This window comes from Neofelis nebulosa, chromosome 4 (assembly GCF_028018385.1).
Source record: "Neofelis nebulosa isolate mNeoNeb1 chromosome 4, mNeoNeb1.pri, whole genome shotgun sequence".
Taxonomy (NCBI): domain Eukaryota; kingdom Metazoa; phylum Chordata; class Mammalia; order Carnivora; family Felidae; genus Neofelis; species Neofelis nebulosa.
This window is the reverse complement of record NC_080785.1, coordinates 34,381,873-34,403,953: the sequence shown is the minus strand read 5'-3', so window position 1 is coordinate 34,403,953 and position 22,081 is coordinate 34,381,873. Positions and strand designations below refer to the sequence as shown.

The window sequence follows — 22,081 nt, the reverse complement described above, 5'->3', positions numbered from 1 at the left end:
ACCATGCAGCTAGGAAACCAGCTTTTTCTCCTGGTTTTTGGGATGAGCAGAGTCAAATAGGGAAAGAATGATTTCCAAGTGAGGAGAAAGGATGTCAGTGTGTGGAAGTGAATGCATTACAAAGAACACAGAAATGCCTGGGCATATGCCACCTTTGTATCACTGTAGGGCACAAAGAAACTAACATGTAACATGAAAATGTCTGTGTTCCAGGGCTATTTTTAAGAAAACTAGAGCTATATCAAGGTGCCTAAGTGGCTCATTTGGTTAAGCGTCTGACTTCGACTCAGGTCATGATCGCGCGGTTCAGGAGTTCGAGCCCAGCATCAGGCTCTCTGCTTTGGATCCTCTGTCCCCCTCTCTCTGCCCCTCCGCTGTTTGCACACACACTCCCTCTCTCAAAAAATGAATAATAATTTTAAAAACCTAGAGTTATACTAATACAAGTATACTTATTGTCTACTACTGTTACTGTAAATAATAGCTAATATTACTTATTTACCCAAGTTTACATAGCTAATGAGTAGTGGAGATGAAAATCCAGCCTGGTTAGTCTGGCTCCAGAGAGATACACTATACAGCTTCTTTATATTAGCATACGTTTTTGTGGTTTTCACTGTAATTTATTTGAAAATTAAGTCTCTGTAGAATTGTACTAGTGATAACTTAAAATTTTTGTCTTATTGAAATACTGTATTTCCTGACTGTTCTCAGTAAATGAGAGTTTATTCTTGCTTACACATTTGTTCAACTATCTACTGAGTGCAGAGTATAGGCCAGAGGCAGCAGGAATCCTGCCTTGAAAGGAGATTGAATGTTTGGTGATTCAACAAATGTTTGAGAGCCTGCTATCTGCCAGGCACCATTCATTCTAAGCACTCAGATACAGTATTCCCTCTCTGATTTTCTTTTTCTTTTCCCTCTGAATTTTTTTTTCTTCCAAACGAAATCAGTGCTAAACAGTGAGGGTTTTGGAAGCATAAGAGATGGAAAGTTAGCTTTTTTTTTTTTTTAAAGTAAGTTCAATAGGAGATTTTAATAGGATTTTTTGAGAATAAATTCTAACATATTTGCCTGTGAGATGTCAGATACAGCTATAACATTTGTATAGTTTGGTGCAGTGACTTAGAACTGAAGTGTTAAGATTTTGACTTATTTTACCCTGTATTGTTTACTTGGTCTACCCTCTTCCCTAAGATGTCCTACTTCAACAATCCTTATCATTTGAGTCTTCCCTGCAAACAGAAGCTAGTTGGTGAAATCTATGTAGAGTTCAAATGTAGACATTTCATTACTGTGGAATTTCTTAGAAAGATGACTTCAGTTTACTCAGTATGAGCATTGAGATTACCTGCTTATGAATTGTGCACTGAAAAAGGAAATGACTAAAGACATTATCTGACCATCAATTTAAGCGAGAATGTCCCAGTATTTTTTAAGGAGATGGAGACAGATGCCCTAGGTGGTATAGATTAATGCCAACATATTAGACTCTGTAATTCAGAATGAAAGCCTAAGGTTCTTAACTTTTGTTTCTTTAAAATTTTACCTTCTTTTTTTTTTTTTTTTTTTTTTTTTTTACTGTATTTTCTATTAAAAAAGCAAAATGTTAGGGGCACCTGGCTGGCTTAGTCAGTTGAGCATGCAACTCTTGGTCTAGGGGACTTGAGCTCAAACCCCATGTTGGGTGTGGAGCCTACTTCAGATAAAGCAAACAAAATGTTGGATTTTGTGTACTGTAGCAATAAAAATCAATGTTCAATGTTTGACTCTTAATTAGAAAGTAAGCAAATAGTATTATCATGGTTACTAAGAGTGTTTTTACATGGTTTTTTTTTTTTTTTAGATCTTATTTATTTATTTATTTATTATTTTTTTTTTTCTTATTTATTTTTTAAGTAATCTCTATACCCAACGTGGGGCTTGAACCCCACAACTCCAGGATCAAGAGTCACACGCTCCATTGACCTAGCCAGCCAGTTGCCCCTAAGTTTTTATTTTAATCACCCAGTGCAGGTCATGACATGTGTGCTCCTTAATCTCCATCACCTGTTTTACACCCCTCCACACTGGTAACCATCAGTTTGTTCTTTATAGTTAAGAGTCTGTGGGGCGCCTGGGTGGCGCAGTCGGTTAAGCGTCCGACTTCAGCCAGGTCACGATCTCACGGTCCGTGAGTTCGAGCCCTGCGTCAGGCTCTGGGCTGATGGCTCGGAGCCTGGACCCTGTTTCCGATTCTGTGTCTCCCTCTCTCTCTGCCCCTCCCCCGTTCATGCTCTGTCTCTCTCTGTCCCAAAAATAAATAAAAAACGTTGAAAAAAAAAAAAAAGAGTCTGTTTTTTTGGTTTGTCTCGTACTCTTTTTTTTTTTTTTTTAATCCCTTTGTTCGTTTGTTTTGTTTCTTAAATTCCACATATGAATGCACTCATGGTATTTGTCTTTCTCTGACTTGACTTATTTCACTTAGTGTGATACTCTCTAGCTGTGTCCATGTTGCTGCAAATGGCAAGATTTCATTCTTTTTTATATTCCATTATATATATATGCCACATCTTGTTTATCCATTCATTGTTTGATGGACACTTGGGCCGCTTTCATATCTTGGTTATTGTAAATAATGCTGCTTTAAACATAGGGGTGCACGCATCCCTTTGAATTAATGGTTTTGGATTCCTTGGGTAAATACCCAGTAGTGCGATTGCTGGTTCATAGGGTACTTCTATTTTTAACTTTTTGAGAAACCTCTGTGCTGCTTTCTTTCCACAGTGGCTGTACCAGTTTGCATTCCCTCCAGCACTGCAGGAGAGTTCCTTTTTCTCCATATCCTCATCAATACCTGTTGTTTCTTGTCTTGTTGATTTTAGCTATTCTAACAGGTGTGAAGTAATATCTCATTGTAGTTTTGATTTGCATTCCCTGAGGACAAGTAACGATGAGAATCTTTTCATGTGTCTGTTGGCCATCTTTATGTCTGGTTACTAAATTTTAACGTTAACATTTTATACATACATTAAAAAAATAAGATAATACTACCATATGTATAAGAAATTTAAAATTTTTTTAGTTGAGATATAGCTTACCTGCCATAAAATGTACAAGTCTTAAATGTTCGCTTCAGAAATTTTCAGTTTTTTAAAAAGTTTATTTGTATGTTTTTGAGAGGGAGCGCACACATGCATGTGGGTGATGCAGAGGGGGTGAGAGAGAATAGCAAGGAGGCTCCATGCTGTCAGCACAGTGCCTGACATGGTGTTGGATCTCACAAACCATGAGATCATGACAGCCAAAATCAAGAGTGAGTTTAACAGACTGAGCCACCCAGGCGCCCCAAATTTTCACAATTTATATACAACCACCATTCACTTAAAGAATATTTTCCATCACCAAAAAAGTTCACTCATGCTTCTTTCTAATCAATCCCTGCACCCTTTGCCCAACCATGCTTTAACTTTTGTCACCAAAGATTAGTTTCCCCCGATTTTGGATGTCATGAAAATGGAATCACACAGTGTGTATTTTTTGTGTGTATCTGGCTTGTTTCCACTTAACTTGATTTTGAGATTTATTCATGGTGTTGCTTGCATTAGTACCCCGGTTTATTTATCCATTTTCCTCTTGATGGGCATTTGGGATTATTATGAATAAGGCTGCTATGAACATTCCGGTCTTTTTGTGGACATATGCATTCATTTCTCTTGTGTAAATACCTTATGAGATTGCTGGGTCACAAGAGAAAACTCCTGAAGGTAAGTCATTTTGATGGGTTATACAACAAGTTTTTTGTCATTTGAAAATCTGTATTAAACAATTAGAGCCCTCCTCAAACAAAATTTGTGTAGATGTTTAATGAAAATTTGAAGTGAAATTAAATACGTTCAGCCATAGGTGAAACATCAAACAGGTACCCATTCACCTTGTTTTTATAAGGTCTAAGCTATAACAAATTGTTTTTGAGTCTCCGGAATCATGAGTTGTTTTAAATTATTGTAAACAAACAAAAATGGTAGATAGGGTCATATCTTAATTAGAACTCAGGTTATTAGAATCCTCTAACCCAAATTTGTTTAACTTAGGACACAGTGGCTCATTGTGAATTACAGCAATGTCTAAACAACCATGCTAGAATTTTTATGTATAAAAATGAATTATTCATTACTTCCAGAGACAACCACTGGAACTCTTTAAAAACAAGTTCTTTGTGAGAAGAAATGGGATTTTAATTTAATTTTACATCACTTATGTGATATTTTCTTACTGTTAACCAGTGTCTCCATAATAACAGGACAGCATCTCTTACTATTGCCTTCTGATATTATTGAATATTCAGAAATTCCTTGAGGAAATTATATTTTTGTAATTACTACCTGAATAATGACTCCTAAATTCATCAGACACATTTTAGAAGTACTTGGAATTTATTAAAGTATGTGACAAGTTTTTCATATCTGTGACTGAAATAAGGGAGTAACCCATATTTTTAAAATATGGTGCATATGTAAGATACTTTCTTCTTCTTTTGTGTTGCTTCACTGGGGAAAAGATGTACATTTTAACAAATAACATTAGGTTGTTTTATTTATCCATGTGACAGTGTAATAAAAAAAAAATGGATCTCCATCCCATATCATACACAAAAATCAGTCCTCAGTGGAGTAAAGACCTAAATGCAAAGAGCAAAATTTTAAAGTAAAAAAATATATATATGGGGGGAAATCCCCACAACCTCAGAGTAGAGGAGAAATTTTTTTCCCACTAAGTACTTGACTGTTTAGGGCTTTCTCTTATATAACTACAGTGCAGTTATCAAAATCAAGAAATTAAACATTGATACAATACTATTTTCTAATCTACAGACCCTATTTATATTTCACCAGTTGCTGATCCAGGATCCAATCTAAGATCACGTTGAATTTTACTGTAATGTCTCTTTAATTTGGAACAATTTCTCAGCATTATCTGTCTTCTGTGACCTTCACACTTGAAGAGTACAGACTGTTTTGTAGACTGCACCTCAATTTTGGTTTGTTTCCTCATGATTAGATTCAGCCTATGAATTTTTGGCTGTAAGAGATATTATGTCCTCAGTATATGCTATTAGGAGGCACATGATACCAGTTTTTCCTCTTACCTATAACTGTGATCATTTGGTAAAGGTGGTGTGTGGCAGGTTTCCTCAATGTAAGTATATAATTAAGTATTTGGAAAGATACTTTTCAGACCATGTAAATGTCCTGTTGTCATTTTATTATACTTTTACCCACAAATTTTAGCATCTATTGATTTTTGCATGCAACAGTTATTGCAGTGGTCATCCAAGGTGATTTTTATAATTCAATCATTCCTTCTACATTCATTAGTTGAAATCTGTTGTAATGAGGAGCTTTCCCTTGTTCATTCATTTCTTTGTGTCAGTGTAGACTCATAGATTCCTATTTTATTCTGTGAGTTACTACCCATTACTATCATTACTTAATTTGTTGTTTGAATTGTGGAATTTCTTTTAAAGGAAGAAAGAAAGCTCATAAGAAAAACAACGTACAAAAAAATTTTTGACAGTAATACTTTTGTATTATCTCAGACAGTTGATGGGCAGAAGTTATTTTATTTTATTTTTTTTTTTGCAGGACAAATGTATTCTGACATTTTGGATATTATTTTGAATACACTATTTTCTATATAAGTAACTTTATAGTCATATGTTGTTATCTGTTCTTTTACCAGAAGCACAAAGGAATGGAATATACTTTCTATGTTATGTTTATCTTTTTGTATACATTTTACACAAAATATTATTTGGATCCAAGAGCAAGAAAAGGAAAAATATAGCTGTTTCAGCTTTTAGCTCAGGTTAATGCATTAAGCTCTACATTAGTAGGGTTAACTTTTTAAAACTATCCTTCTTGGTACAGTTGTTACGAAGTATGCCTGTCAGATGCCAGTGACTAACACAGATAAGAGTTAATCTTCCATCTAGCCAAACCTTCCTCCCCAAAAAAGCCTCCCAAGTCCCCCACCCCTACCAATCTAGAATTGCAGTTTAGAAATACAATGAAATAACTCTTTATTGCATCCGACTCCAATTTAGAAGGACTTGATTTCAAATAATACATGGAAGAAGATGGTGGGTAATGCAGAAGATTTAGCAGAGGGCCTGGGAATGTATCTAATAATTTACTGGGCTCTTCCGGGAAAGCTATAATATTCCCAGGGGTAAATAGAGTAAAGCTCCATATGTATTAGAAAACCTTTGAGGAAATATGTTTTTTATTATTTTCAGGAATTCATTCTACTCTTGAGAACTCTTGTATGACCTTTTTTCTTTTCTTGGATTTAGAAGTGGTCTAGAATAGTTTTAAAAATTAAAAAAAATGTCAGCTAAGAAAGATGGATGTAAGGACATGTTGAGTCTATAACTGTGCTTAAAAGATACCTTGATGATTGAACAATTTTTTAGAAGACAATTAAGCATTTACCGTGGCGGATGTATTTCCTTTCCTTTATCACCTGAGAAATCCAAAAAATCACATTCTTCTTGGTGAAATTCACAAAGACCAGATTACAAAACTCCAGGCATAGCTGGTATAATCCAAGTTGTGTTTTGGGTTCTCAGACAGCTCCTATGACCTTCCAACCCTTAATGGTACTTCTTTTAATCCACCATTCACTTTAGGCATTGTGAGCAGTTGTTAACTTTTTGGTCACTGTGTACTAAGTGCATACATTTAGTGCAATGACAAAGGCAAATAAGTCTGTAGGGGAAAAAAATTTAGATCATTTTTGCTTTCTTGGTAAAAACTCTAGAACTGATTAAAACTCTGAATGGTATATGCCTTTTTTTGAAACAACTTAAAATTTTAAAGCTCAACAACTTAGCAATTAGTAAATATGCTATATGTATACTGCTTGCTATTAGTACTTTAATTTTGCCAGTTTTATAAGTCATTAGGGCTGTGAAAAACAATTACCTCAAAATTCTAAATGTTTTTGAAAAATATTGATAAGTTCATCAGCAAGTTACCACAATTTTTATTTGTTGCCTTTAGTAATGATTAAGACTTCATTTTTAATGCTAACAGCTCCTTATCTTAGTGGAGGGGGCGGCAGGTGCAGAGCAGCTATACAATGAAGAAAATTAAGAAGTTAAGACATTTACATAAACATAATAGATTTCAATGTATGTTTAGCATGCACTGCCTGTTTTAAAATTATTTTTTATATTTTGGCTTTTGATTTTAATAGTAATTTTAAACATTTAGAAGAAAATAATTTTGAAAACATAAAACATAGTAGTATTCCATTGTGTAGAAACACCATCTTTTATTTATACATTCACTCATTTGTGGACTTTTGGGTTTTGGTTTTGAGCATTTGTGAGTAGATTTTTGTGTGGACATAGGTTTGCATTTCTCACCTGGAAGTGAGATTGTTTTGTGGTGTGTGCTTTATAAGAAATTGCCGAACTGATTTCCAGGCTGCTTGGTAAAATTTCGCATTGCCACAACCATGTATTAGAGTTCTAGCTCTGCATGCTCACCAGTACTTTGTATAAGCAGTCTTTTTTATTTTAGCCATTCTGTTAGGTATGTAGTAGTGTTTCATGATTCCAGTATTCGTTTCCCTAATGACTTAGGATGTTACACATCCTTTTGTGCATTTATTTCTCTTCTGTATATCCTATGCAGTGAAGTGCCCAAGTCTTTTGCTTACTATTTTCTTTCTGTTGAGTTTGAGAACTTATATTCTGGATACAGGTCCTTTGTCAGATATGTGATTTGCTAATATTTTCTCTGGTTTGTAGCTTGTCTTTTCCTTCTCTTAACAGTGTCTCTAACTGATCAAAAGGTTTAATTTCGGTGGAGTCCACTTTATCAGTCTTTTTTTTTTAATGGATCATGGTTTCAGTATCATGTCTAAGAATGTTTTGCCTAACCCTAGGTCATGAAGATCTTCTGTTTCTTTTATTTTTTTTTTTAATTCCATGTTTTACATTTAGAGCTGTGATCCATTTTGATGTAATTTTTTTATAAGGTGTGAAGTTTAGGTTGACGTTCATGTTTTTGCTCACGGGTATCTAATTATTTAAATACCATTTGTTGAAAACAAATTCTTTCTTGATTGAATTGTCTTTGCACCTTTATCACAGTTGTTTGGTCATACATATAACATACATATATATATATATATATATATATATATATGTATATATATATATGTATATATTTTTGGACTCTTAGTTCAGATCCATTGGTAAGTCTTGAAATCAGGTAGTGTGCATTCTCCAACTTTGTTCCTTTTTCAAAGTTATTTTGGCTGTTATAGTTCATTTGTCTTTACTACTTTGCATTTACTATTAAGGGTGTGAAATAACATTTTATCCTTTTATTTATTTATTTATTTATTTATTTATTTATTTTTTTTAATGTTTATTTTTGAGAGAGAAAGAAACAGCACAAGCCGGCGTGTGGGGGTGGGGGTGGGGTGGGGAGGGCCAGAGGGAGACACAGAATCCAAAGCAGGCTCCAGGCTCTGAGCTGTCAGCACAGAGCCTGCCTGACACAGGGGTCAAACTCACAAACCGGGAGGGATATCATGACCTGAGCTGAAGTCAGATGCTTAACTGACTGAGCCACCCAGGTGCCCCATCCTCTCATTTCTTAGCCAAAATCTATTTTTAATACCATGTGTATGTGTTTGTGGTTATTTTGGACATCACAGTGGCTTTTTTTAATTTTTCTTGCATTTGGAGAGGGGTGTCTTAATACATGGCCAAAATTGGCATTCATTACATTCTTTATGCATAGAAAAGTAATAATACATAAAACATCAGTGTTAGAATCAGCTTGTTGGTATGTATCAGAAAAATCCTGCTTTGGGGCATTTGGGTGGCTCAGTCCATTAAGCATCCAACTTTGGCTCAGGTCATGATCTCGCAGTTCGTGAGTTTGAGGCCCGCATCAGACTCTGTGCTGACAGCTGGGAGCCTGGAGCCTGCTTCAGATTCTGTCTCCCTCTCTCTGCCCCTCCCCCACTTGTACTGTCTCTCTCTCTCTCTCTCTCTCTCAAAAAAAAAAAAAACATTAAAAAGAAGAGAAAAATCCTGATTTGATTTTGATTGGGCCTCCATTGAATCTATAGACTAGTTTGGGAAAAATTGTAATCTTCACATTATTGGGTCTTCCAATCCATGAACATATCTCTCCATTTATTTAGCTCTTCTTTCATTTCTGTCATTAGTATTTTGTGTAGTGTTCAGTAGACTAGTCCTGCAGATGTTTTGTTAAATTTACATGTAAATTATTATTGTTTTAGATTCTTCAGGGTTTTTTATTTTAAATAATCATGTTTATTGCAAATACAAAGTTTTGCTTTATTTATGAAATGTCTTCAGTCAGGTCTGTTAAAAACATTTTGAATTTAGACCTTTCTTCCCCTCTTCTTTTATATATTTTTTACTAATTTGTGATTTTACAGAAACATAAATATAGTATATCTATTTTCTTTATTGTACCTAAATGCATCTTATTTCTTCACACATACAACTTTTCTTGATTGATACTTTTTTCCATTTTATTTTAAAAGAAGAATTTGCTTATAAGAAAATGTTTATATGGTAGGTAGCTTTGAATCCTTAAATGCGTTAAATATGTATTTTATCTGCATTTAGCCTGTACATTGTGATTATATTAAATAATTGAAACAGTAATAAAGTTTGTTTGAAGAAGAGTCACTATCTAAAAAAAATTTTTAAGCCATTTTCAGTAGAACTTTGAAATAGTATAATTTTATGTGTGTGTGTGTTTTTTGGTTATTTTAGCAGAGGCCTATGCCATGGACCATTTATATCTTCATTTCTATTTTAGGTGCGTATAGCAGCAAAATTCATTATTCATGCCCCTCCTGGAGAATTTAATGAGGTGTTTAATGGTGAGTGTTTAATTCATAACACTAAGGCTTGATATATCAAGCACTCTTTTTTTTTTTTAAGAATAAATTGTATAACCAAAATAACAAAACTGGTGTGTATGGGGTGGGGTATGTAGAAAACTATGTGCTTTCTGAATTACAATGAAAATTTTTGTCAATCTGGATTTCATAATGGTTAGAATATACTTATGATATATATGATAATTATGTTTGAGTAAGTTAACTTTAAGAGAGTAATATTAATTTTTTAAAAAGACAAAATTTTAACTACTTTTTTGAAATTGTGAAATGCAGTTTTGTATTTCTTTTAAAGAAAAACTGGGGCGCCTGGGTGGCTCAGTTGAGCATCTGACTTCTGCTCAGGTCATGATCTTGCAGTTCATGGGTTTGAGCCCTGCATCGGACTCTGTGCTGGCAGCTCAGAACCTAGAGCCTGCTTCAGATTCTGTGTCTCCCTCTCTCTCTGACCTTCCCCTGCTTGTGCTCTGTCTCTCTTTCTCTCAAAAATAAATAACATCAAAAAAAAAAAAAAACTAAAAACCTACTAGAATAATATGAACAGCCAGAACAAACAGAGGAAAAAAGCATCGTTTTACCATGTTCAGAAGATGAGAGCACATGTAAAAACTATTTAATTTATATCTTGTAAATTAGTTCACAGCATGCCCTTCTTTTTTTTTTTTTTTTTTAATTTTTTTTTTCAACGTTTTTTATTTATTTTTGGGACAGAGAGAGACAGAGCATGAACGGGGGAGGGGCAGAGAGAGAGGGAGACACAGAATGGGAAACAGGGTCCAGGCTCCGAGCCATCAGCCCAGAGCCTGACGCGGGGCTCGAACTCACGGACCGCGAGATCATGACCTGGCTGAAGTCGGACGCTTAACTGACTGCGCCACCCAGGCGCCCCTAGCATGCCCTTCTTTAAACCACAGTGGCAAACATTTTTATGATTATACACCCATAGCAGAAGTTTAAACTGTTAAACAGTCCTGGTTACTATTAAAACTGTAACAATAGCTCCTTTTTAACAATAAGAATGACATGGTTGAAAAAGTCACCAGGAAAATGGCCTGTAGTGATCTTACAAAACTTTTCTTAAGCAATTTTAAGAATAAGTTACCATATGTATTTAAATATATTTGGACTTCACTATCTTAAACTAATTTGCCCAGGATTCTTAATTTTAATTTAAAAACATTCTATTCCAGAGTAAACTATGTAAACATGTTTTTAAAGAAGTTTAATCACTAATTTTCATTCATAGTATAAGATATAATGGAATCTCACCTCAAAAAAGATCAGGTTTGAAAGTCAAAAAATGAGGCAAAAATTGAAAATCCCTTAAATCATCCAAAAACTATAATAATACATAATTTAATGCATACAATTACATATGGTAATTTTTATGCACTTAAAAATTTAACCACTGAGCTACACTTAGAGAAAGAATGGCAAGTCTATACTGTATTCTGTATTCTTTTTAAGATAACTAAAATCTCAAGTAGTGGATTGGGAACTTGGGAGAGAATTCAGAAATATTTCTGCTTCCTGTAGGGTTTAACTTCTGTTTTAAAGATGTTAGCCTCTACTTTCCTTAGGTTCAAAAGTTGGCATATAACTTAAATTGATAATGGTGAAACTACACTAAAGTCACTGGCCCCCATTCTCTTGTACAATTCATAGAAAGTTTTTCACTTAATGTTCTTATCTTGAATAAATGCCCTACAGATTTGTTAATCAGAAAGGTCCTAAAAGAATGTATGAGTCCTAGAAATTGCTTTTCTAAGTCTCATTGGAAATTGACATTGGTAAGTTTTGTGTTGAGGTACCGTAAATTTGGGCATTAAGGATAAACCATTCAGTAGGCTTGGGGTGGAGAGTGAGCTATGGAATAAAAGTAGGACATAGTATATTATAGAGGTTTTAAATAAGGAGTATTTTAGAATTAAAAAGGAATTAAATATTTGAGGGAAAAGTGTCATGAATTTGATTATTTTCATTGCTATTTTTTTTTTATAACACCAGTATGATAATTCCAAGAGAAGTGACAAATTTTAGAATTGCCAAGTCATAAAATCTTGTTAGTTTAGTGGCTACCAAATACTATTTCTTAGTCTGGTGTTGCTAAAATCATTGAAACATAAATTTCTGGTCTTCATTGTCAGATACTGATTTGGTAGATCTGGGCTGGTGCTCTTTTTTTTTTTTTAAGCCTCGTACTCACCACTTCATGGGTCCAGTGTGTTGCCTGGCTTGGAACCACAGCCTAATCCTTTCTGTAAGAGTAGATTTTATTCAATTTTTTCTATTTTTTCTTCTGTACTTTCCTTATGATAAAAGCAGGACTTTTTTTTCCAGTGTAAAGCTAACTGGATCAAATAGATGTTGCTTTAAAATTTTTTTTCACATTTAGAACTGGAAAAGATATACTACCGTGCAGTACCACTGTTAATAATTATGTTTTCAGTATTGAACATGAAAGCATCATATTTATCAAATAGAACTCCTCAGTTTGCTTTGTGAGACAGAAGTAACTATAATTTTAAATGTCTGTATTTTTTAAAATAATTTTTAGGCAGTAGCTTCTATTGTTTAAAATAAGTTAACTTAGGAATCAAATTAGTATTATTTTAGTGGTTAGTGAAAGAGATTTTTTTTTTTTTTAAATGAGGGCCTGCTACTGAAAAGAGGCATATGAATAGTCAGTATTTTTTCTTTTGGATTAGCTTTATGATTTATGTAAAAATGACCCAGAATTCTACCCTCTCATTCTCCAGCATTTGAATGAAATACTTAATATCACTTAGTGTAGACACAGATATATAACATTACATTAATAAGATAATACTATACATGCTGAATTTTCCCCTTCCTGTTTATCATGTTATGGATGTATTTCATGTTGATAAATACACATCTACATTTTTTTCACATCTACATTATTTTTAATGGCTGCTCAATTTTACACTGTTTATAAGAACTATATAGTGTGCTTATATTATATTTAACCAGTTACTTAATGGAAGATACTTAGGTTAGTTGTGTTATTTTCATTTAATGAAAAGATTAGGGTAACATTGTGGTATGTACTTTATGATAGCAACTGTGTGAAATAGCCAAGTGTGTAGGGAAATAAAGAAAATATAACAAGATTAGAATAGATTTTTTTTGTTTTTTGTTTTTTGGGGTTTTTTTTGGTGAGATTATGCGATTTTTTTCCTTATTATTTTACAAAGTGCTTGGATTTTCCAATAAAAGTATTATTTTTAAAGTTATGTTTTAATGATGAGTGGGCAAATGTCTACATAATAATTGAGTCTAAAATTGGAACAGAATTAAGAATCAATAACCAAAGTGAGATTGCTTCACTATATGCTAATTTGGATGTAAATTTTAAAAAATAAAAAATAAAATAAAAAGATTGCTAAATCAAATAAAGCAGTTATCCATATTGAACTAAATGCTTTCATCTGTTGTTTGAATATGAGCTGTCTTAGGACAGAAATGTCTACATCTGTGTTCTGTTCACAAGCTGTTTCTTGCTTAATCCCCTTTTCTGTGGAGCAGATTCATTTGAAACTCATGCTGGTGTTATCAAACTGAGATGCGTGTATTTTCTGCAGATCTTACCAGACCATCTTTTTGGTGGAGCTTATCTCCACTTTCTTTGGAAATTACAGTGTGCCTACATTGGCTATTAAAGGTATAAAATAACATGTACAGGTTTCACCTGCTATCTGAAAGTAGAGCATTATGTGAAACGTTTCGTAAACTGAAATGGCGTAAAGTGGAGAGACAATTACAATTTGGTAAAAATGAAAATCCTCCTTGGATTCCATTCAGTTAGTAAAAACAGTTAAAAGCCAAGTGGCTCAGAGTGAACTTTCAGATAGGGGAAATCTGTATTTTTTTTTTTTTTTTTTTTAATTTTAAGTAGGCTTCACGCCCAGTGCAGAACCCAACACAGGACTTGAACTCACAACTGTGAGATCAAGACCTGAGCTGAGATCAAGATTTGGACACGTACCCAACCAAGCCATCCAGGCATCCCTGGAAATCTGTATTTTTATTTAATTATCTTATTCCTAACCAGTATCTTTTAAAAAATAATATGATGGTATGTTTTTATGGTTATTTTGGTCATCAGAGTGAAGTTTTGATCTTGCTTACATGTTAGGGGTAAGAGAAGAGTGGGGAGTGTTGATACATGACTAAAGTAATCTGCATTCATTATATAGAAATTTCAAACATATGGAAACAATAATATAATACATAATACTTGTTTTGCAGATGTTCGGTTACTGCTTAATAATGATAATCTTCTCAGGGAAGGAGCAGCTCAGTAAGTATTACATATTAACATAACTAAGTGACATGATGAGAAAAAATGTTTTAAAGGTGGTTTTTAAGCACTAATTCCTGAAATAGATATTTGTACATAAAGTTTAAATATACACATGTATTATATGTGTGTACTCAGCTAAAAGAGAAATATTTTTGATCGCAGAGGGACATAGGGACACAATTATAACATAAAATTTTCTATTCATTGAGTGTTTGGTAGTGGCTTAAATACTTCTACATATATACTACATTTTGGCATTTGCAAGAATGGATAAAATTATTTTAGAAACTTAGATTTTTGAAATTGTGATTGCTTTTTTATGCAGGTTTTACTATGTGTTTGACCCTAATGGATTTTTGAGAATTAGGAATTTATTTTATCCATAAATAACCTAATGTAGTACATGACACATATTAAGTAAATAAATATTTACTAAATTTGTGAGTAATTCAAATAACTAGGCAGTTTAAATCCTAGTACATAATCTTTGGACCAGTGCCCACAATCATGACTTGCCACAACTGTCTTGGGATTTCAGAGAAATAATTGATTCTCTTCTCTATTCCCATCTCCATCTCCTATGTTAGGCTCACTAACTCCATAATTCATTGGAAAATGATAAAATTAAATGGATTTTTAGGTGCCATACAAAGAGTGTTCCGTGTCCACTCAGGCACCTTTTTTAATCCTGGTGTTCTACCCAGTATGGTGAAATCTTTACCAGTGGGGGGAATTTGCTCTTATTCTGTTTTTGTAATGTTTCAAAGCTTTATCGATAATCTGTCCTTTACAGTTAACCCTAATGAAGGTGGAGGTTCAACAGACTTCTAGGCATATCTGATTTTGCTTTTGATTTAATTTCCTGGTTTTTTTAATAGCAACATTTATTTATCTGTTTTTAATCCCAATATAATGAACATACAGTGTTACATTAGTTTTAGGTGTCTGATATAGGATTCAGCAATTCTGTAAATTACTTAGTACTCATTACAGTAAGTGTATTCTTTTTTTTTAATTTATTTTTTATTTTTTTAATTTACATCCAAATTAGTTAGCATATAGTGCAACAATGATTTCAGGAGTAGATTCCTTAATGCCCCTTACCCATCCAGCCCATCCCCCCCTCACAACCCCTCCCTCCAGCAATCCTCTGTTCTCTATATTTAAGAGTCTCTCATGTTTTGTCCCCCTCCCTGTCTTTATATTATTTTTGCTTCCCTTCCCTTGTGTTCATCTGTCTTAAAGTCCTCATATGAGTGAAGTCATATGATATTTGTTCCTCTCTGACTAATTTTGCTTAGCGTAAGCATAGTTGTAAATGGCAAGATTTCATTCTTTTTGATTGCCAAGTAATACTCCATTGTATATATATACCACATCTTTATCCATTCAACCATCAATGGACATTTGGGCTCTTTCCATACTTTGGCTATTGTTGATAGTGCTGCTATAAACGTTGGGGTGCATGTGCCCCTTCAAAACAGCGTACCTGTGTCCCTTAGATAAATACCTAGTAGTGCTGGGTCATAGGATAGTTCTGTTTTTAATTTTTTCAGGAACCTCCATACGGTTTTCCAGAGCAGTTGCACCAGCTTGCATTCCCACCAGCAGTGCAAAAGAGATCCTCTGTCTCTGCACCCTCAGCAACATCTGTTGTTGCCTGAGTTGTTAATGTTAGCCATTCTGACAGGTGTGAGGTGGTTATCTCATTTGGTTTTGATTTATATTTCCTTGATGATGAGTGATGTTGAGCATTTTTTCATGTGACAGTTGGCCATCTGGATGTCTTCTTTAGAGAAGTGCCTATTCATGTCTTTTGCCCATTTCTCACTGGATTATTGGTTTTTTGGGTGTTGAGTTTGATAAGTTCTTTATAGATTTTGGATACTAACCCTTTATCTGATATGTGGTTTGCAGATATCTTCTCCCATTCTGTCAGTTGCCTTTTAATTTTGCTGATTGTTTCCTTCTCTGTGCAGAAGTTTTTATTTTTATGAGGTCCCAATAGTTCATTTTTGCTTTTGTTTCCCTTGCCTTTGGAGATGTATTAAGAGGTTGCTGCGGCCAAGATCAAAGAGGTTTTTGCCTGCTTTCCCCTCAGGATTTTGATGACTATCTGTCTTACATTTAGGTGTTTCATCCATTTTGAGTTTATTTTTGTGTATGGTGTAAGAAAGTGGTCCAGGTTCATTTTTCTGCATGTCACTGTCCAGGTTTCCCAACACCACTTGGCTGAAGAGGCTGTTTTTATTCTATTGGATATTCTTTCCTGCTTTGTCAAAGATTAGTTGGCCATTCGTCCATTTCTGGGTTCTCTATTCTGTTCCATTGATCTGAGTGTCTGTTTTTGTGCCATACAATAAGTGTGTTCTTAATCCTCTTTACCTATTTCACCGTATTTATTACTTCTTATTCTGAGAAAATGTACATAATATAAAGTTTGCCATTTTAATGATTTTTAGGAATGTGGGTCTTTGGCACTGATTGCATTCACATTGTGTAATTGTCACCATCTGTCCATCTCCAGAACTTTTTAAATTTTCCCAAACTAAAAGTCCATACCCATTAAGCAATAATTTCTCATTCTCTCCTTCCCTCAGTCCCCTGACAACCACCATTCTGTTTTCTGTCTCTATGAATTTGACCTCACTAGGTACCCCATAGAAGTGGAATCATACATTATTTGTTGTTTTGTAGCAGGTTTAGTGTACTAAGCATAATGTCTTCAGGGTTCTTCCATGTTGTAGCACATGTCAGAATTTTTCTTTTTAATGGTGAGTTTATAAACCACATTTTGTTTATCTATTCATCTGTCAATGGACATTTGGATTGTTTCCACTCCTCTTAATTATTATATTTAAAGTGCTTTATAGAAATCGATTTACTCTATATCTTTGACTTTAGTTATTAGCTTCTGAGTGAATGGCTGCTCATTCCTAAGTTTTTTAAACCCTATTTAAATTATTTGTATATTTAAATAAAATGAATTTTCTTTATAGTCGCATGTGCCATGTTGACAAAAATCTTATGGAAGTAAAAAAAATGTACAGCATTTATAACTTCTAACAGCAATACTTTCAAAGTAAACTATTCCTCTGAGTTCTCTGTGGTAAATAAATATGTGGGTTATTTCATGTAGGTGCAAGAATTAGTGGATTTTGTTTTGTTTTTAGTTAAGAAAACAAACTTGATTTGTTGAAAGAACAAGAGTTTTTCCCCAGCAGAATAAAGTTTAATGAAGGTCAGAGAAATATTCATAATTATATAAGTGGTATGAAATAGTCACATTTGACTCAATGATGAACAGTATTGAAATTGTATTTGTCCAAAGAAGTACTTATCTGATGATGTTTTTACATTTAAATTAAATAAATTATACTTGTTCTAAAAAGAAATTAGAATGTGAGCTGCATATCTCTTTTATTATGAAACACATTTTGGGGACAGTTGTAGTCCACGTTTCATGATGTGTATACATGGAAATACCTGATATTCTGATATTCTAAGGAAACGAGTCTGAAGAAATCAGTAACTAATGATAAAATAAGATGTTTATGATACGATACCAAGAAAAGGCATCAAAACCTTAAGGAGAAAGTTCAAATTGTCTTGTATGTAGTTATACTATTAAGTGATTACTAGCTAGGTAAACACTTAGAGAAAATATTGTGGTTTTTTTTGTTGTTGACTTTAGTAGTATTCTTCATACTAAATTTCTCAAAACTATTCATTTGAGTTCATTTGGTAGACATCTGAGGGTATTTGTGAAATGAGAAATATGCCTTAAATCATTGGTCATGTCCTCTATAGGAAATAATTTTCAAGCCAAAATAGTATTATTCTCATTATTCACTAAACTTGGTTCTGAATTACTTTTACGATACCTCCAAATTTCTGAAGAAACTTTATCACCGATCATTGAGGCTGTCCAGAACTATGTAACCAAAACTTGCAAGGCATGGTAAAAACATTTAGAGCGTGTGCTGGTGGCGGTTTCACCAGAGTTAAGTGCATAGCTGTAGTCGCATTTCTTGCAACTTGTGATCTTTGATATTGAATTTCTTTTGTTCAGGTACTTCTCTTTCGTACATATATGTACTTCTTTTTTCTTTCACCTTTTCCCTGCTGCTTTAACTCTTTTAATCTTTTTTCCCCTTCTTCCTATCTTTTTGTAAGGGGAAAAACATGGCTATTATTCTTGAGTGGTTTTAATGGGATATTTTTACTGTGGGCACAAATTCAGTATGTTTCATAGGATGGAAAAGTAGACATACCAGAGAGTTGGTACTCTCAAGTCTAACTTTTAAGTGTCCAGAAAGAGCCTTTTATTCAACTGACCTATGAATGCCAGACTTCACTGTGATAATGAGATAAATAAACCTCTTAGGGATTTTCTAATGGGGAGTCAGAAATGTTTAGTATCAGGCCAAATGAAATAAAATATTATCATAATAGGGGCGTATCAAAAGCTTTTGGAGCCCAAAGGAAGGAACTTTTAATTTCTATTTAGAAGTGGCTTTGAGCTGAATTTAAATGATATACAGGGTTTGAATAGTAAATAGGGAAATAAAGTGGCTAAACTGAGAGAGACACCTGGTGAAAAGTATAATGTGTGACTGGTGCAGGACTAACATTAATGGGTGTAAAAATCTAAATACAGGAACAAGTATTTAGAAATGGATGATTGGGCTACAGAACTCTATAAGAGCAGAGAAATCACGTTTTTATTGTATCTAATAGAGGGTTTAACATGTCGATATTTGCCTGGGTGGAGGGGTGGGTGAGTATATGATGACTGGGTGGATGGAGTAAGTTTTCTGAATTGGAAGGGACTCTAGAAGTCATCTAGTCCAAACCCTTCTTTTTATAGATAAGGTAAGTGGGCCCCATGCTAGCTAATAACAGGGTTTGGACAAAACCTCGGTATTATGTATTCTGAGTCCTGGGTTAGTGAGTACCTTTCCCACAATACCATGTAACTGTCACCTATTTAATTTGCTTTGAGCATTTAAGAAAAAAATTTACCTATTTTAAACTCATAGTCTCCTTTTCAGATTTCCTCTTTATTCCTCACTCCCAAGTGATGTATGGATGGGGTTTGGTATTATGGGCAGTAAAGGGCCTAGAATCAAATTACTATCTACATATATTATTTAAATATGTCTTTCACTGGAAAGTGAATCCTAATATCTAAGAGATCTAGAAACTTTTATTTTTTTCATCTCAAACATACTTTTGAGATCAATTCACTTAAAGGGTAGTAACTGCCTGGCTATGTTGAAGCTATTCTTAGGAAAATTATAGTTTTAATGAATTAAGAAGATCAGAAGTGAGTACTACCCTTCCTCCCCGCTCCCACATCATGCATTTCTATGTGTACACCGCCCCCCCCCCCGCCATCTTTTTTGAACATTCAGTGTCAGGAATTTGACAGCTAGTAATTTAATTCTACTTTGCTAGATTTTGCATTTGCTAGTCTGCTAATTTATCAGTAGTGCTTTGCTCAACCAAACATTCCTTTCTAGAGGAGACTCAGTAGCTAATACCTCAAAGTTCAGTGGATGTCTTGCCATCTAGAAAATCTTCCAGGTAGAATAGGTTTAGAGATGTATTTCCAAATTTTAAAATACTCAATATCTTTTCTGTTAAGTGGAGGAAAAATTCCCAGGTTATATATATGATCCATACTTATTTTCTAGATAATTTTTTGTACTATGAAAAGCTTTCCTATAAATATATTACATAAATATGTAATTTAGTATTACTCATAGAATAGAGAGGTTTTATTCTCAAATCCAACTTATCACCATTTCCTAGTTCAGACTCTTCAGCAGTTCTAACATGGACATTTGCCTAATAACAACCTAACTCCTTTTTTTTTTTTTTTTTTTTTTGGCTCTAGTTGCTCCACTGTCCAGTTGTCATCCACACTGCTACCAGATTAATCTTCTCTAGAGGTAGTTAGGTTCTTCCTTCTCAAAAAGTTTCTGTGATTCTGCTTTGCCTCCCAAATGAAGTAATTATTCTATCAACCAGGGCCTTTCAGTTTAATTTAGTAAATATAATTGAACAGAATGCTATGTGTCAGGCCTTGAGCTTGGTGCTTCCTATGGTGTGAACCTAACCTATCTTCTCATGTGTTTTGTTTATCCTGGTCTCTCTAAATGGAATACTCTACCCATTATTTCAAGGCCATTTCTCATTGTCAGATTTCTAATGAAATCACCCCTACTTCTCTTCTTATTCTTGCCTTCATGGAATATAGTTTTTAAAAATATGTATTCTCGGGGCGCCTGGGTGGCGCAGTCGGTTAAGCGTCCGACTTCAGCCAGGTCACGATCTCGCGGTCCGTGAGTTCGAGCCCCGCGTCGGGCTCTGGGCTGATGGCTCGGAGCCTGGAGCCTGTTTCCGATTCTGTGTCTCCCTCTCTCTCTGCCCCTCCCCCGTTCATGCTCTGTCTCTCTCTGTCCCAAAAATAAAATAAAAAACGTTGAAAAAATAAAAATATGTATTCTCCTTGGAGTGGCTCAGTTGGTTAAGAGGCTGATTTCAGCTCAGGTCATGATTTCACAGTTCGTTAGTTGGAGCCCTGCAAACGCGTGAGCTCCAGCCCCATTCTCAGTGTGGAGCCTGCGTGGGATTCTCTCTGCCCCTCGCTCACTTGCACCTTCTCTTTCTCTCTCTCATAAATAAAACTTAAATTTAAATTTAAATTAAATTAAAATAAATAATTCTCCTTGATGCTTCTTTATTGGCCATTGTCTTATAGTACTTTCTACTTTGTGTTATGGTTATGTTTATCTATTATCTCTTATTCAACTGTAAGTCCTTTGATCATAGGATCTGTCTGATTACTCTTTGCATCTCTCCTAGCACCTGCTCTGTTTCCTGGTATATTTTGTACTAAATATATACTTGAATAATTAGATATGTAGATGGCTAACCTTTACTTTCAAGGTTTTGAGTGAAAAGTCAAATTATATTTACTGATTTAATTTTCTTTTGCTAAACATTGAAGGTTGGTTATTATTCATCAGTTTTAAAAGTAGCCATATCTGTATAATAATTTTAGTTAATATACGATCAATAATGGAGAATTATAATTTTATTTAACTTGCCATATGTAGTGCAGGAGATTTATTGACAAGTGAATTGTTCATGATATTTTAAGAGTGGTAAGTTTGTAACTTTGAATAATTGGCCTTTTTCTTTTTTAGTGCATTTGCACAGTATAATTTGGACCAGTTTACTCCAGTAAAAATTGAAGGTTATGAAGATCAGGTATGTTTCATATGAACACAGGATCTGACTATTCTTTGTTTCATTTATAATGGTTAATGTATTCCATAAGAATTGTGAAATGGTATGTGTAAAGATTAAAAAGTGTTCGTTTTAATCATAGCCACTTATGGGCAAAGTAATTGAAAATTTGGTTTCTTTTGTTGAGACCAATAATACTATTAGCAGAAAGTCCCTTTTAGAAGTGTTCAAATGTAATTCTTTTGAGATTTTAGAAAATAATTGCTTTAAATCTACTTTCTTGTTTTTTATAGGAAAAAAAATCAATCCTATATTAATCCAAAATCTAGAATATATATTAGTAAGATTTATATCATATTTTGGTTGCTCTGGAATTCTACAGTTCTTCATGTGAGTAACTTAGCATTTAGTAATTATTAAATCTTTTCTTTCCAAAGTGAAAGCTAGAATTGCTAAGAAAAGCTACCAAAGGTCACTAGTTTTGTTTTTTGTTTTTGGGGGTTTTTTTGGTTTAGAGTTATAAATAATCGAACAATGATTATATTAATTCAT

The 22,081-nt window shown here is 33.9% G+C and overlaps 1 protein-coding gene across 1 annotated transcript in view; it reads left to right on the top strand.

The window, feature by feature from the left end:
- CAPZA2 (capping actin protein of muscle Z-line subunit alpha 2) overlaps nucleotides 1–22,081 on the top strand; it is a 60,129-nt gene that overhangs the window by 19,670 nt on the left and 18,378 nt on the right. Inside the window, exons 2-4 of the mRNA XM_058724511.1 lie at nucleotides 9,861–9,924; nucleotides 14,215–14,266; nucleotides 21,487–21,550. Coding sequence (XP_058580494.1) covers nucleotides 9,861–9,924; nucleotides 14,215–14,266; nucleotides 21,487–21,550 — 180 coding nt within the window. The remainder of the gene's footprint in view (nucleotides 1–9,860; nucleotides 9,925–14,214; nucleotides 14,267–21,486; nucleotides 21,551–22,081) is intronic.